Here is an 18,314-nt window from a genome sequence, read left to right on the forward strand (position 1 = left end):
AACAAACGAATATATTTATAAAGACAAATTAATCAATTTATCATAGTCTACAAAAAAAATTAACATATTATTAAAGACAAATTAATATATTGATAAAAACAAATTAACAAATTTATCAATGCTCGTATGACCTCTGACGCGATCGTCCACTACAACCGGTCAGATCTTCGTGTAGTGTAAGCCATCGAAAGTATAAAAAAATAAAAAGAAATATAGATGTGTATTTTAATCAGATTGAGATTGAAAGGACATTGAAACAAACCTGGATTTCCCGATCTATCGTATTTCATATTCAGCTGGTTGTAATTATCACTGCTGTTGTTAGGACCAGAATTCTCTTGATTAAACACTACCTGAAAATTCTGAGTGACGGCAGGAGAGCCTGATAGCGGCAAGGCACCAAGTATAATATCTGCATCCAATCTCACAACTTTCTGTCTGTTCCATGTAAATCTATATCTCACATCCACGACAGAGTTCTCGCAGTTGGTTCCGACAACTTGCGGAGTTCCTGCTCTCGTAAACCCATCGTCGAACGCACACAGTGGCGGTAGAGCCACAGGCGCTTCCTGTCGGCCATTGTTATAACTAACACAATTTGGATTATCACATGGACTTTCACAATTCTCATTTTGTAGTGAGGAATTAAATAGCCAAGAAACTGTAGGCTGGACGATGCTGTCAAAAGTAGTCGAGCTTTTCAAGTAGTTCTGCATATAATTGCTATCGGCGCAATAATAGTTCACATAAGATGGAGCAGGGACAGTGGTTCCATATTCTTCACAAATCTCAAATCCTTCTGGACATGGAGGCTTGAATATTGTTGAGGGTTCGGCATAGACTCTGGCACTGAGAACAGAACTAATGGTACACAAGCTGTCAGAGGCTGTGGAAGTACAATCGGAGGTGAAATCTTTCAGGAATTGTACTGGAGCCGTTCGCACGCAATCTCCACTAGCAGATCTCTGCGGTAAAGCAAGGATACCTTTATCCGATACAGTAATATCGGCTCGATTTGTCCGGATGCTGGCACCATATTGATAACCTCTTAGAGCTGAATTAGGATCATTAAATCTTTCTTCTGTTTTACTGAAACAAAAACAAATAATTTAACATAATGTTTAAAATTCTAATATCTAACATATTGGAAATCTAACATAATATTTAAAACATAATCTTTCTTCTGTTTTACTGAAACAAAAACCAACATTATAAATTATATCAAACATAATGATATTTAATGTCCAACATATATATTTGAAATCTAAGATAATATTTAAAATCATATTTAAAACTTAATACCATATTTTTAAAATTTCAAACATTACATTTAATATATACATGTAACATAAATAATGTAACATTAAGTTTAAAATGTAACATTAAGTTTAAAATGTAACATTAAGTTTAAAATGTAACATTATGTCTAAAATGTAATATTATGTTTAAAATGTAATGTTATGTCTAAAATGTAACATTATGTTTAAAATGTAATGTTAAGTTTAAAATGTAACATTATGTCTAAAATGCCAATGTTTGCACGGGACTTCGGTTTTTTGTCAGGCTCTCCATCCTGCACCACTGTCATGGAGAAACCATGCCAGAAAATCCAGATGAATTTTCTCAGCTAATGCAGCGATGGAACATGCGACCTCCAGGCTAGCGAGCCAGCGTCTTACCCACTTAGCCACTGTGGCTCCTCTAAAGTAATAACATCTTCACCATGATATTTAGAAATTTCAAATCATTACCCAAGAGTGAAGAGATTTTTCTTGCTAGCAACTCGTCCATTAAACTCCACATCAGAAGTGATTTTTGGTTGGTTTTCATGAAATAAACCTAGGAAGCCATTTTCTTCGAACACAACACAAGTCAAAGGAAACCAATCATCTTTAAATGGATTTGTTGATGCACAACTTCTGTCCGGAACAGGGGCAGGTAATCCACCCGCTAAACCGGGTAGACAGCTACTAAAAGTATTCTTTACTTCATCGGTGCAGTCCTGTCAAAAAGATTATTCAGAATATTTAAGAATATTACTTCCGCTATTGCATGTACCTACATCAATAGTTCCAACTTAATACCTGTCGCAGACCATTTTTACAATCCTCTGAGATCTCCCCTTCTCCTCCATCTGCATTTAGTCGATTAGTCGCATATATGGGGCATTGAGACAGAGAGACAGAAATGGGGTTTAACGTCCACTATACACAAACTAGGTCATTTCGGGACTAACATATGGTTCAATTTTATTTCAATAATTTGCTTGCGCGTAGGGGTCTTAGCAGTGGGAGGAAACTGGAGGACCCTACTCCTTGTCCCGTACAACTGGCGAATCGAAACTACGGCAGTTGACTCAATGACAGACCTTATAATACAACGTGCACACGCTAACTTTTTGGCCATCCCCCCCCACCCCCTGTTTTCTTAGCGGAACCCTGTAATTTATTACATGAAAGAATAGATGTACTCACAGCATCACAACAGCACTGTATATCACAAGCTTTAAATGTCACATCACAGGGACATGGTGCAATTTCTAAAAACGCTGGGTTAGTTATAATTCTCTCAGAGGCACTCTCACCAGTAGCTAATGAAAAGAAAAAAAAATGGTGTCATATCCTGTTCTGTATTAATTACACTGGTACAGTTAAGCAGAAATGTACTAATTCCTGAAAAAAACCGTTAACTGTTCAAATGAGAAGTGGTGACAAGAGTTCTAGAAAAAGTAAGCATATCCTGCCTCATCTATGATTCCTGTCACAACGTATAGTGAAGATAGACAAAAGTCTACCAGCAAAATGGTTGAAATACAAAAGTCTACCAGCACAATCGTTCAAATACAAAAGTCTATCAGTACCAAGGATCAAATACAAAAGACTACCAGCAGAGTGGTTTAAATACAAAAGTCTACCAGCACAATGGTTCAATTACAAAAGTCTACCAGCACAAAGGATCAAATACAAAAGACTACCAGCAGAGTGGTTTAAATACAAAAGTCTACCAGCACAATGGTTTGAATACAAGAGTCCACCAGCAAAATGGTTCAATGGTTTAAATACAAAAGTCTACCAGCACAACTGTTTAATTACAAAAGTCTACCGGCAAAGATTACACTAAAATGTACTTACTAACTCCTCCCGTACAGTTTGAACAAAGATCAACTGATAAATCTGCTTCTGCTATCATAGCAACCGTCTGACCATTATATTCGTTAATACTGGGTGTTTGAACGCAGCATGTGATAACTACGTACTCTCTTATATCACCTATAACCTCCAACTGACGTCTCAATACAAAAGTCTTGTAATATTCAGCTCTCTGTAACCATAGAGAAATTAAATGAAAGAGAGAGAGAGAGGAATGGGGTTTAAAGTCCACTCGACACAAACTAGGTCATTTCGGGACTAACATATGGTTTAATTTTATTTCAATAATTCGCTTGCACGTAGGGGTCTTTAGCAGTGGGAGGAAACCAGAGGACAAGGAGAAAACCCACGAGGTTGGACAGGCAACCCTACTCCTTGTCTCGTTTAATCGGGGATTTGAAACCATGCCAGTTGACTCAATGACAGACTTTATGATACAGCGCACATGTGCTAATCATTCGGCCACCCAGCCCCCTAAATAAATGAAATGAAATGGATTCATTTTTAACATCCTTCTGTTCTGCTCCGACTGGGCTAATGAAGACGGCCATTTGCCTTACAGTGTGCTATGATGGAAATTTTGCCCGGGCAGCAGCACTATGGCCCACTCTTATATCGAATTCCAACTGCTAAGGGTTCTTTTACATACACGACAAAATATAAACAGTTCCTCAGTTTTTCATCCCATCAGAACGACTAGCTAGCTGTCCTTGTCAGGCACCACTGACAGGGGGGTTTCCCTATGAACTTTCTCGGTCAATAGAAGGATCAAACACGTGACCTCCAGGCTAGCGCACCAGCAATTAAAGAGAAATGAAATGATGTTTATGTCCGTCTGTTCTGCACTGGCCGGGATAATGAAGACAGGCATATGCCATTAAGTGTGCCCTTACAATGGTCTACTCTTATATCGAATTTGAATTAACAAGGATTCCTTTATGTGTACGCCTTTAGCAGTGGGAGGAAACCGGAGGACCCAGAGAAAACACACGAGGTTGGAGAGGTGACCCTACTGCCTGGTAAGTACAACTAGAGAATCGAAACCACGCCAGCTGGCTCAATGACAGACCTTATGATACAACATGCACATGCCCACCATTCGGCCATCCAAACCCTGCTAACTAGCTTCAAAGTTTTGGTCTTTCGCAGTGGGAGGAAATGAAATGAAATGGAGTTTAACGTCCTACTGTTCTGCTCCTAAACTGGGCTAATGAAGACGGGCATACGCCATACAGTGTGCCATGAGGAAAATTTTGCCCGGGCAGCAGTGCTACGGCCTACTCTTATATCGAATTCCAAATGCCAAGGGATCTTTTACGTGCATGCCAATGTGTACACGGGACCTCGGTCTTTCGTCCCATCCGAATGACTAGACAGCTTTCTTTGTCAGCCCCTCCGCCCTGCATCACTGACAAGGGAGAACCACGCCGGAAAATCAAATCTAGATGAACTTTCTCGGCCAATGCAGGAATCGAACACCCGACCTCCTGGCTAGCGAGCTAGCGTCTTACCCACTTAGCCACCGTGACCCCCGCAGTGGGAAGAAATTGAAAAACACAGAAGGTTGTACAGGCAACTCTACTCCTTGTTACATACTAACTTGGGATCGAAACCATGCCACTTGACTCAATGACAGACCTTATGATCTAATGTGCATGTGTTAAACCACTCGACCACCCCCTGTCGAAATGTAGGCCTACAAAGCTGAACAACTCGACCACCCCCTGTCCAAATGTAGTCCTACAATCGTACAAGGCTGAACAATAAAATTTACCTCAAACTGAAACACTGGCTCATCAATGGTCCATGGTGATGTAAGGTCTGGTGGTGTGGTTGTTATCGGTATAAATGTTGTTGATGGTATGATAGTTGTTGCGTTAATATCAACCGTTGAGTTATCAAATATTGTTGATGTTAACAGGGGAGTTGTTGTTGGTAGAGGGGTGGTAGTAGGTTCAGTAGTTGGTTCAGCTAAAAACAAATAACCATAAATATATAAACACTGCTACTTTGTTTATTGAATAAATTCTTATATATTATCTAAGCTTAATCTAAAAATTATCTTGTTATCCTTCACCTTAATTAAAGATGCATTAAGGCCATGTTGAATTTATTCCTTGTTTCTCCTGCCACCTTTCTGACAATCATGTGCGATAGTGCGGTAAACACAACACAAAGTGGGTTTCAAAACACAAAGTGGTCTAGCATAATATCTATAGTCTGAGGGTTGTGTACCTTTTTTAATATTATAAATAATCTACTTATTGGTTAGAATAAAAACACACTACACACATAATATTTAATTCAATAAATCTAATAACAACTTAAATTTGGTAACAAGTGGCTTCTTGTTTTTAAAATATGAAATAACCATATTTTGATACAAATTTTCTGTATTCTTGTGTTACAATACAATGCAAACATTTCAGTTAGACGCAATTTGATTTGCCTATAAGATTTTGATAAAAAGCTGACCGTCTTCGCCATAATAGTTTAAAAATAGACAATAAAATAAAGGAATATATTGAAAATTTCAAATTACTGTTTAAAGAATAGCGTAATGTCGATTTTCGTTTTTATCGTGGTGAAAATAATAAACAAAATCACAACCATCCGATGGTCTGGTGAGTTAATTATGGGCTTGTCATGTGAATAAAAGCTTAATTAATAATTCATACAACATTTGAGGTGATGGGCAGATTCAACTCTTACATAATGCATTTTTAACATTCTCCATCATGCAGATGTACACATTATATAAATTATACATACAATCTAGAGATACACATACCAAATCACAATATCATACAATAAAAAAATATAATCTATAGATGGTTAAAATACTACAAATAAATCTGTTAATATTATCATACACTACAAATCAAACTCTGTTAATATTATCACACACTGCAACTCGAATCTGTCTGTTAATATTATCATACACTGCAACTCAAACTCTGTTAATATTATCATACACTGCAACTCGAAACTGTCTGTTAATATTATCATACACTGCAACTCGAAACTGTCTGTTAATATTATAATACTCTGCAACTCAATCTCCGCTGTTAATATTATCATACTGCAACTCAAACTCTGTTAATATTATCATAAACTGCAACTCGAAACTGTCTGTTAATATTATTATACACTACAACTCAAACTCTCTGTTAATATTATAATACTCTGCAACTCAATCTCCGCTGTTAATATTATCATACACTGCAACTCAAACTCTGTCTGTTAATACTATCATACACTGCAACTCAAATTATCATACACTGCAACTCAAACACTGTCTGTTAATATTATTATACACTACAACTCTCTGTTAATATTATAATACTCTGCAACTCAAACTCTGTTAATATTATCATACACTGTAACTCAAACTCTGTCTGTTAATACTATCATACACTGCACCTCAAACTCTGTCCGTTAATACTATCATACACTGCAACTCAAACTATTCACAGACACACACACACAAGCTCAAACAAAAACCATGATATTATAATAAGTTGTTATAACAACTGTTACACTAAGTACGGTTTGAGGTACAAGTTTTATTATAATAAGTTGTTAGAACTATTGTTACACTAAGTACAGTACCAGTTCTATAACTACATGTACCATTACTATAAGTACGGTAATGGGTACTAGTTTTATCATAATCAGCCGTTAAAACTACCACTATACTAAGTTCGGTACTGAGTACTAGTTTCATTAGTACTTTCTACTGTGAAATAATTCAAATAAAATTGTTAGAACTACCGCTATACTAAGTACGGTACTGGGTACTAGTTCCATTAATATTGTCTACTGTGAAATAATTCAAATATTGTTAAATTTATATTAACTACATTACAAAATTAAGTCCTTCAGTTCTACACACAAATATACGAGATTAAAACTTACCAATAATTTGAATCCAGAGTGAATGAAAATTAAATAAAGTAACACAATTTATTAGCATAAATATGAAACAACCACTCCAATATAATTGTAAAGTCAAATCGAAAAAATTCTTCGTTTATTATTAGTTTGTTCTCCAAAGAGAAAATGGGGTTTAACTTGACACAACTAAGTTATTTTGAGACTAACATATGGTTCAATTTTATTTCAATAATTCGCATGCGCGTAGGGGTCTTTAGCAGTGGGAGAAAACTGGAGGGCCCGGAGAAAACCCACGAGGTTGGACAGGCAACCCTACTCCCTGTCGAGTACAACCGGGGAATCAAAACCATGCCAGTTGACTCAATGACAGACTTTATGATACAACGAACGCACACATGCTAACCATTCGGCCATCCAACCCCGCTACTCAATGACAGACCTAATGATCTAATGCACATGTGTTACACAACTATACCCCCCTCCCCTCTTCCCCTTCCCCTTAATTGAATAGTTATAAATCTACAATAACAATACAATCAAGCCTGGAAATAAGGCATCTGTCACAGACAATGTCAGGCACAGATTCAGGCTTTGTCAAGCACAAAACCTCTGGTGCCTGTCATTTTGTACGGCACTGATTTGTCTTTTTTATTGATATTATTAATACATGTCCGGCACTAAGTTGAAAATGTCAGGTACTATTTCATTAGTGCCAGACATTTTGTCAGGTACATCATAAACCGTTATTTCCAGGCCTGAATACAATACTGATTTGTTGATGATGTAGTAATTGATGGAGTACAACTAGACCCCTCCCCCTTGAATAGTTATTATATACTGACTTGTTGATGATGTAGTAGTTGGTGGTGTACATGATGGATTCTCATATAGAGCTCTAGCCTCATCTAACGTCTCTACCATATCAGACTGACAAACACCACTAACATCACCAGTACCAGTTACAGCTTTATCTAATACCAGAAATACCTAAAAACAAATACACCAAACATTGTTAAATATACAGCTGTATCTAATACCAAAAATACCTAAAAACAAATACACCAAACATTGTTAAATATACAGCTGTATCTAATACCAAAAATACCTAAAAACAAATACACCAAACATTGTTAAATATACAGCTGTATCTAATACCAAAAATACCTAAAAACAAATACACCAAACAATGTTAAATATACAGCTGTATCTAATACCAAAAATACCTAAAAACAAATACACCAAACATTGTTAAATATACAGCTGTATCTAATACCAAAAATACCTAAAAACAATATACATTGTTAAATATACAGCTGTATCTAATACCAAAAATACCTAAAAACAAATACACCAAACATTGTTAAATATACAGCTGTATCTAATACCAAAAATACCTAAAAACAAATACACCAAACAATGTTAAATATACAGCTGTATCTAATACCAAAAATACCTATAAACAAATACACCAAACAATGTTAAATATACAGAATTTAAAGTGGAATTATAGAAGATTAGATAAGGAGCTGGTTTAATGCCCACTCGACACAAACTAGGTCATTTGGGGACTAACACATGGTTCAATATTTATTTCAATAATTCGCTTGCGCATAGGGGTCTTTAGCAGTGGGATGAAACCGGAGGACCTGAAGAAAACCCACGAGTCTGAACAGGCAACCCTACTCCTTGTCAGGTACAACTGGGGAATCAAAACTACACCAGTTGACTCAATGACAGATCTTATGATACAACGTGCACATGATAACCATTCGGCCATCTAACCCCCCAAAATAATTCAGGCAATAATTCTCAATTCATCATATCTTTGCAATTAAAAGAGAGAGAAAGATGGTATTTAACGTACGTACAACAAGGTTATTTTGGGACTAACATATGGTTCAATATTTTTTCAATGATTCACTTGCGCGTAGGGGTCTTTACCAGTGGGAGGACCCGGAGAAAAACCCATGAGGTTAGACAGGCTATCCTACTCATTGTCACGTACAAGCAAGGAATTGAAACCCCATGACTCAGTGATAGATATTATGATCTAACACGCACACGTTAAACCTACTCATTGTCATGTAAAGCGAGGAATTTAAACCATGCCATTTCACTCAATGATTGATATAATGATCTAACATGCACCACGTGAAACCATTCGATATCTAAACACCAATTTTTAAAAAGATAAAGTGATAAAATTAACATATACCTCCAATGATGTTGTGTGAATCTGGGTGAATACAGGTATCAACTGAATCGTTCCAGTTCCCACAGTAAATCTTGCTGTTGATGTTGTCGGATCTGTAAATACATTAAACGGGGTTAACATCCTACTGTTCTGCTCCGACTGGACTAAATAAGAAGGGCAAATGCAATGCAGTGTGCCATGAGGGAAATTTTGCCCAGACAGCGGCGCTACAGTCAACTCTTATCACCAAATTATAACACAGGATCTCTGTTTTACGTCCCATCCGAATGACTATACAATAGAATTTGGTGGTAGTATGGAATAGTTATTAGCACACTTTCCGAGGTGTATTGGTGAAGATCAGGACAGTTTTGGTCAAGGGGCCCAGCTGAGGTGGCCCCCGACCAAAACTTTCCTGATATTCACCGATACACCGAGGAAAGGTGCTAATAAGTCACTTACATCACATTTCTATCGAGTATTGTCAAGCGAAATGTGAAAAATAGTATTTATTATCGAGTCATGTCAAGCGAAATGTCACAAATAGTTTCTGCTCTTTCATTTATCCCTTTCTGTGCCTCACGCTACATTTCATGGTAGAATGATTTCGAAGTGGAGAAACGACTGAGTAGTATTGCATTTACACGTGCGTCTTACTGCGTTACTCTGAACGTAAAACAGTCACAAGGTTTTTTTAGACTGCACTCCACAGATAGATGACGTGAACATAGAGCCAACCACATCCTCAAAACAACTTGTCCCTGGCATAGAGGACTGCAATTTTTTTCATATTAAAAGTAATGTAAAGGACACTGCAAAACGTGGATCAATCCTGGTGAAGTGTACATCGGCAGATGGTTCGTCCTTTGAAATTTATTTGTAATAAAATTTCGCTGGTTTGTTTTCATCCTGCATACTGTTCATTTCTGATACACGGATACTTTATGCCTGTATTGGAAATAAACAGGAAAGTTTTATCAAAGGTTGCCACTGGCAACGAGGTAGAAGTGGGATGTAAATTTCAAATAAATCTAACAATAGAATTAAATGTAAAACTAACCAACAGAATTTGTCGTCTGATACTGAATTCCGCCTGATTGTGAGTTTGCACTACAATTTACACTTACATCACTTCCTGTTGCTGTTACAGTATATGCCATCTGTAAATTAAAATGATAATACACAATGTATTACATACATGTATAGGAACTTTACAACTTAAACATAATGTAAGAGTTGAATCTGCCAATTGCAGGTCTTTCTTTAGGCCTGAAATGTTATCTAAATTATTAATTAGACATTAATTAACTTATCAAGACCATAATCAACTCTAGATGGCATCTCTAGTCTGCGATGTTTACTTGATTATGAACCCATTTGCTGCTCGACTTCCATTTATAATTTAATATGAAATTGATGATCGAGACTATGTTTTTTATCGTACAGACTTTAGTAATGATGATCGACGCTAGGCCGAAATTTCAATCGCTTAATTCTCGGTTCATAGTGGATCAATTTGACTGAAATTTTCAGCAAATTGCCATTATCTAGTTTTTAACTATTATAGTAAGAACTGCCAACTCTTTATCTAATCTCCCATAATGTATCTTTATATATACATTATGTAAGAGCTAAATCTGCCTATTGCAGGTCTTTCTTTAGGCCTTAATGTTATATAAATTATTAGTTAGAAATTTATTCACTTGACATGTTCATAATCCACTCTCTAGACAATTAGATGGATATGATTTTGAACAGATTGAAACACATCGACATTTAGTAACAAATATAGTAATGAAAATCAAGACAACGGTACATCTTCAAACAGTCGTAAGTTCACTCAAAATGAAGTAATTTGACTGAAAATTAAATCATTCTGGGTGAAGAGACTTGAAGATGTAGCATTAATCGTTTATTATTGTAACAACGGTACTTGACAACCAAGACTAAGCCTCGACTGTTCATTTTATTGTTAAATTTTTAAATCTTCTTGTCGGTGTTCAAATCCATTTAAATTTCGGCCATCCGATGGTCTAGAGAGTTGATTATAGACTTGTTGTGTGAATAAATGTCTAAATAATAATTTATATAACACTTGAGGCCAAAAAAAAGACCTGCAACAGGAAGATTAATCTCTTAAATAATGCAAAATGAAATGAAATGAAATGGGGTTTAACGTCCTACTGTTCTGCTCCTAACTTGGGCTAACAAAGACGGGCTTAAATAATGCAACTTTAACTCTACACAAAGACTGGACGTTATGAATCTTTTAATTAAATGAATCCATCTGGGGTCAGGCTGTATGCAGGGTCGTAACTAGCTCAGAGCATCGAGGGGGGGGGGGGGAAGTGTTCTCAGGGGTGCTGTAAAATTGACAGACAATGTATATCTATTGATTTATGGTCGTCAATTTTTTCACAGGGGTGGGGGGTGGGGTGGCCTGGTTGTATGTTATATTTACCTGTACATCAGTAGAACCAACAGCAGCCACAACAACTGGTATATTCATAGTAATCGAACCTAGAACAACAACACAGCAAAATTAACCAGAGTTATTCTATAAAGAAGATCTAAGAAAGACTTTTTCTAATGTGGCAAAAAATAATTAATGAGGGAGATCTTTAAACCTCCATTCGATACAAATCAGGTCATTTCCAGACTAACATCACATTCCTGAAGCAATGGTCCGAGAAATCCCTCTCTGCCCATTGTTTGATTGGCTTCTGATACTTGAGGGAGTGTGTGTATTTTTCCCGTTCAATGAAATCTATCCCAAGTACAGCAACATGACAACCCTTTGTTTAATCTGGTGTTGGTTGTTAATTGGACTATTGGCCAGTCATAATTTGGACCAGAAATTTGTTTCCATTAAAGCAGTGTTTAGTGGGATTAGCTGTAATCAAACTAAACACTGTGAGGAGTATGGACTAACATATGGTACAAATTTATTTCTATAATTTGCTTCTATGTATGGGGTCTTTAGCAGTTGGAGGAACCCAGAGGAGTCAGAGAAAACACACAAGGTTGGGCAGGTGAACCTACTCCTTGTTGTCCAGGTACAGGCTTGGAATTGAAACTATGCCACTTGACTCAATGACAGATGTCATTATCTAAAGCACATTCACTCCCCCACCCCCCGTCCTCAATAATTAATAAGATAAGATAAGATTTTATTGTATCATTGCATCCACCAAGCACAGTTCAAACAGATAAGATTAAAATGTTTTTTTGAGAAGCCATGTTTTTTCGAAGGAGACTGATATATCATTCAAGGATTAAATCGTTAATAGAGTTACTTCCCTTTGTTGTAAGACAAGTGAAGTGAGATAATTAATTAAAACTTTACTCATTTTCATGAAATAAAGAAGGGTCATGCAGTCCTTGGTAACTGATGTGTTGATATCCGTAAATCAGAACACTTCTTTTTAAATGACTGAAGTATATCTATGGACATACAAATCCTTGAATTATTTTATTCTAAAGATATACATTTCTAAACAATTCTATAGACATTGTGTAGGAATTGAATAACTTTATTCTAAAGATATATGGGCGTTGGATGGCCGAATGGTCAGCGCTGTATCATAAGGTCTGTCATTGAGTCAACTGGTGTGGTTTTCATTTCGCCGGTTGTACGTGACAAGGAGTAGGGTCGCCTGTTCAACTTCATGGGTTTTCCCCAGGTCCTCTGGTTTCCTCCCACTGCTAAAGACCCCTACGCGCAAGCGAATTATTGAAATAAAATAGAACCATAGGTTAGTCCCGAAATGACATAGTTTGTGTCAAGTGGACATTAAACTCTCTCTCTCTCAAGAAATAAAGATATACATTTCTATGACTGAGGAATAAAAATCCTACCGGCAGCAGTAGCAGGAATACATGATACTGCAACAGGAGCACCAATAACAGGATCGCTATAAAATATAGACAATAACATAACTTGGTCATCAACAATCCATGCTAACCTTGAGTGGGACCTAGTGATGGAGTGCAATTAAAAACACAACACAATTTATATGGAAAACAATCGCTGGTTTATAAACATATTAGTATTAGATATCTGTAATATCTTACCTTAGCCGTACAGTAAATTCACCATTATTATTAATATTAGTATTAGCTATCTGTATAACCAATTCACAGAAACTAACAATTGGTGGAGGTTGAAGTCGCAGCAATCTGAAGATAACAAAACAAATACTTTATTAAAAAAACAACATCATTTTAAACCATACAAACATTATAACAATCTGAAGATAAAAACATTGTTATCAATAATCAGCATACTATACAACCAAAGATTGACGATTCTTCGACCAAATTTCGGGGTAACAGTGGCTAAGTGGGCAAGACGCTGGCCTGCTAGCTTAGAGGTTGGGTGTGCTATCCCTGTATTGGCTGAGAAAGTTCATCCAGATTTTCTGGCGTGGTTTCCCCTCGTCAGTGATGCAGGCCGGAGGGTCTGACAAGGATAGATGTCTAGTTGTTCGGATGGGACGAAAAACAAAGGTCCTGTGTACATATTGGCGTGCACGTAAAAGGTCCCTTGGCAGTTGGAATTCGATAAAAAAGAAGGCCATAGCGCCGCTGCCCGGGCAAAATTTCCCTCATAGCACACTGTATGGCATATGCCCGTCTTCATTAGCCCAGTTCGAAGCAGAACAGTAGGACGTTAAACCCCATTTCATTTCATTTGGTATTTAGACAATGTAACTCTTTTAAATTACCATGGAGTGTAACATGAAGAAAATTTTCAGCCTCTCTTAATGCTTGGAAATCCCAAGGAAATTTTGAAGCCAGGAACTCCTGGTTAATGAGCCAGTGCCTTTCTCACTGAACCTCTGTGCCCCATCCTTCCCCAAATAGCAGGTCCTCCTGTTTCCTCCCACTGCTAAAGACCCCTACGCGCAAGCGAGTTATTGAAATAAATATTGAACCATGTGTTAGTCCCAAAATAACATAGTTTGTGCCGAGTGGACGTTAAACTCTCTCTCTCTCCAATGTTTGTTGGGTTTATACTTTGCTTACCAGTTTTTCAGTATTGTTAATTAAACTTACACTATATCACTAAATGATGTTGTTTTACAGAACTGTGTTGTTGATGTTGGTGTCTGGGGACAGACTGGATCAACAGAATTGGTCTGACCAAAACAACGAACATTGACTGAACGGCCTGGTGTCACTGGACTGAAAAAAAACAAAAACATAGTTTAAACAGGGATGGTTCATTTACATATATTTTTAAACCCGTTCCTGGAATCATACAATTGGTAATCTTGTCGTTCTTGGTGCGACTGTCTTAAGAAAACCCTATGGCCAGTTTTCTGTGTATGCGTTTTCGCAGTGCTTGGCGCACATATTTGCATGGCGAAAAATTGGGTCCAATACAAATGTAATGGTACAGTTTCCAAGTAGGGGGGTTGGATGGCCAAATGGTTAGCACATGCGCGCTGTATAATAATGTCTGTCATTCAGTTAACTGACGTGGTTTCGATTCCCCGGTTGTACGTGACAAGGAGTAGGGTTGTCTGTCCAACCTTGTGGGTTTTCTCTGGGTCCCCCGGTTCCCTCCCACTCCTAAAGACCCCTACGTGCAAGCAGATTATTAAAATAAAATTGAACCATATGTTAGTCCCGAAATGACCTAATTTGTGTCGAGTGGATGTTAAACCCCATATTTCTCTCTCTCCCTCCTCTCTCAGTTTCCACCTAACTGGCAAAATGTGCCTGGAAACATGTATATGTAAAACAGGCCTAAGACTCTGTCTATTCAAGTACAGTTGACATAAAACTTGGCATGTGTGTTCTTTGGACAATTGCGCATTGATTCATGGATGTTATATGTGATACGACATAACCATTAAAATTAACAATAATTTCACCTGATAAAGTTGGACAACTCTTTCATATGGGAACCCAAATGTACGGATTAACAAGGTCTGATTGAATATAAATGATCACCTGATTTGAACTTGTCCTGATGTTGATCCACCAACATTAAAAGTAATAGTAGAGAAAGTTACAGACGTAAAACCTGTTCCACTTGTAATTTGCTCACACGTTACTGCAACCTAAAAAAAAACCCCACAAATTGAATTGAAAATTAAATATCTTACATTTTTTTTATCAACTGGGCTAAAGAAGATAGGCATAGCTGTGCAATGAGGAAAATTTTATCCTGAGAGCTACAGACTATTTTTAGATGTGTTTTCTTAATTAAATGTTAAATAGTCAAACTGAGTATTGTAGTGATCGAGGGTATTGTATGCTCCCTGACGCAACCTTCCTCTACAACCGGGCAGATTTTCATGTAGTGGATGTCATCGACGGAAAAAAACATGAAACGAAATGTAGATCTGTGTTTTAATCAGATTGGGAATTTCGTTAGTTAAAACTTTTTTTAAACAGGAACGTAAATGGACGGAAAGAGAGAGAGAAATGGGGTTTAACGTCCACTCGACACAAACTAGGTCATTTTGGGACTAACATATGGTTTTAATTTTATTTTAATAATCTGCTTGCACGTAGGGGTCTTTAGCAGTGGGAGGAAACCCACGAGGTTGTACAGGGCAAATGGACGGATTAACAAGGTCTGATTGAAAGTGCCACTTGGTGTTCCATTGGTAGTATACATGTATGGATGGATTAAGATACAGTGCAAAATTAGTTAATATAGTCAGAAAAATACAGGATTGGCTGTAAAATTAGTCAACAGTGATCTCGTGAATTTTGTGCAAACACATGTAGTTAAAGATACATTATGGGAGATTAGATAAAGAGATGGCAGTTCTCGCTATAATAGTTAAAAACTAGAAAGTGTAAAGGTAATTTGCTGAAAATTTCAGTCAAATTGATCCACTATGAGCCGAGAAAGAAGCGGGTGAAATTTTTGCATAGTCTTGGTCATCATTACTAAAATCATTAATATAAACAGCATAGTCTCGATTATCCACTTTTATTGATTTAATTATCAATAGCCGTTAGCGGCATATAGGAATCAAATCCAGCCAACATCGAAGGCTAGCCTTGACATCGGGAGTTTATTATGGTCTGGATAAGTTAATTAATGTCTAATTGATAATTTAGATAACATTTCAGGCCTAAAGAAAGACTTGTAATAAGCAGATTTTGCTCTTGCATAATGCATGTTTAAGCAATAGGCCTACTTACTGTTTCACTCAAAGCCACTGTATCCCCGGCTGCATTAACAATAACTATAGATACATGAAGATATCGAGACGTTCCATCGTTTACAGAAAAGTAGTAATCTGAGGAATTTGATAAAATGTCACTGCTGCTACCAAAACCATCAATGACAACCTTGCCAATCTCTGGAAAAGAGAAGATGTGTATAAAGATGAAGATGGAGCTCTGTGATATTGTTGTTATAATAAAATTGATATTGTTGTTATAATAAAATTGATATTGTTGTTTTAATAAAATTGATATTGTTGTTTTAAATTTTAAGTTGTTTTAAATTTTAAGTTGTTTTAAGTTTTGGGCGCTCTGTATACTTATCATAGCGTACACGTTTCAATTCCTTCTTTGAACCATAGATGCGACTGGTACCAGTCGTGCTGATTATTTCCATATCATTGTCTGATAGAAATTCCTCAGAATATGACATTATATCCTTATCTTTATCTTTATATCCTTATCTTTATGTATGAGTTTCATTATAGCTAATATCTTGGGATGAGTTGTCTTCTAACTTGGAATAAGTTGTCTTTGGGATGAGTTGTCAGGTATTCATACCATAGATATACACGGAGGAATACCTGACAACTCATCCCAAAGACAACTTATCCCAAGACAACTCATCCCAAGTTAGAAGACAACTCATCCCAAGATATTGGTTCAAAGAAGGAATTGAAACGTGTACGCTATGATAAGTATACAGAGCGCCCAAAACTTAAAACAACTTAAAATTTAAAACAACTTAAAATTTAAAACAACAATATCAATTTGATCAAAACAACAATATCAATTTTATTATAACAACCATATCAATTTTATTGAGATAACACATTTTTATAACAAAATCAGAATGGTCTTCAGAGAAAGCAATTGTATTAAAACAAATATAACTGGCACTTAATTTGTTGGTACGAGTTGTCTTATATATCTACCCATGTTTTAAAGTTGGGATGAGTTGTCTTTTATCTTGGGATGAGTAGTCTTATATTGGGATGAGTTGTCTTGGGATGAATTGTCTTTGGGATGAGTTGTCTGTATACCCTATGGTATAAATCAAGGGTCACCAAACTTTTTTCATAGTGCGCCAGATATAACTGAAAGAATGCCGAGCGCGGACCAGATAAATTTTTTGTTCAATACAATATACTGAATACAGAATACACTGAATGTACACAAAAAATAAGGATAGTTATTCTGTTTATTTATCAATACATGAAATACACAAAATAATAAAAACAATAAAATATTTTAATCTTACCAAAATGTCACCAAGTGTGTGACGTTACTGACTCAGTCACCCAGTGTACGATATGCGTTATGTATGAAGTTTAAGAAGCTAAAGCATATTTTTTTTTTTGGCCTAGTAGTAGTAGTACATTGACCCGGCTACTTTTGACTTCTAACCCTAACCCTAATTCCAGAGTAGCCAGATCAATGTACTGAGCCTTTTTGTTCAGCATGCAACGGTGGGTCGCACAAACTGACGTCGCGGTATAAATGAATATGAATTATTCAAATATGATAACGGTATTCCAATTTTATTCATGAATTTCATGTTCAATCATGTTAGTTTCAGCAAGTAAATGAAAAGATACTTACCTTGTCCATAGGAAGTTGATAAAAACGTGGTCGTAATAAATAAACCAAATAACGTTCTTGTTACTTCCATGGTGTTTTGGCTGTAAATGTTTTTCTTGATAAACTTAAAACGGTAAAAATGTCACGATCATGTTTATTTACTTGCATTGACCGCCATTGCTGTAAACAACATCCTAATTTACCTTCGTATTAAAGATTTCAGCTCCAAGGGAGACAATATCGTTTTATATTTAACATCGTTTTTGCTTATATTCAGAGATTAAATACTTGTATATTAT

At 36.5% G+C, this 18,314-nt stretch overlaps 1 protein-coding gene across 1 annotated transcript; it reads right to left on the reverse strand.

Moving 5' to 3' along the window:
- Positions 1–1,136: 1,136 nt before the first annotated feature.
- LOC126824008 (mucin-2) lies at positions 1,137–18,185 on the reverse strand. Its single transcript, XM_056101800.1, has 15 exons — positions 18,037–18,185; positions 16,411–16,571; positions 15,202–15,311; positions 14,299–14,427; positions 13,315–13,419; positions 13,099–13,154; positions 11,702–11,760; positions 10,301–10,400; positions 9,262–9,353; positions 7,889–8,033; positions 4,924–5,120; positions 3,132–3,321; positions 2,475–2,590; positions 1,752–2,002; positions 1,137–1,191 (listed from the first exon to the last, which is right to left on the reverse strand). The coding sequence occupies exons 1-15, from the start codon at positions 18,104–18,106 to the stop codon at positions 1,137–1,139; spliced, it is 1,836 nt and encodes a 611-aa protein (XP_055957775.1). The 5' UTR covers positions 18,107–18,185.
- Between the last annotated feature and the right edge of the window lie 129 nt (positions 18,186–18,314).

The sequence above is a fragment of the Patella vulgata genome, chromosome 6 (assembly GCF_932274485.2).
Source record: "Patella vulgata chromosome 6, xgPatVulg1.2, whole genome shotgun sequence".
In the NCBI taxonomy this organism is placed as follows: Eukaryota; Metazoa; Mollusca; class Gastropoda; family Patellidae; genus Patella; species Patella vulgata.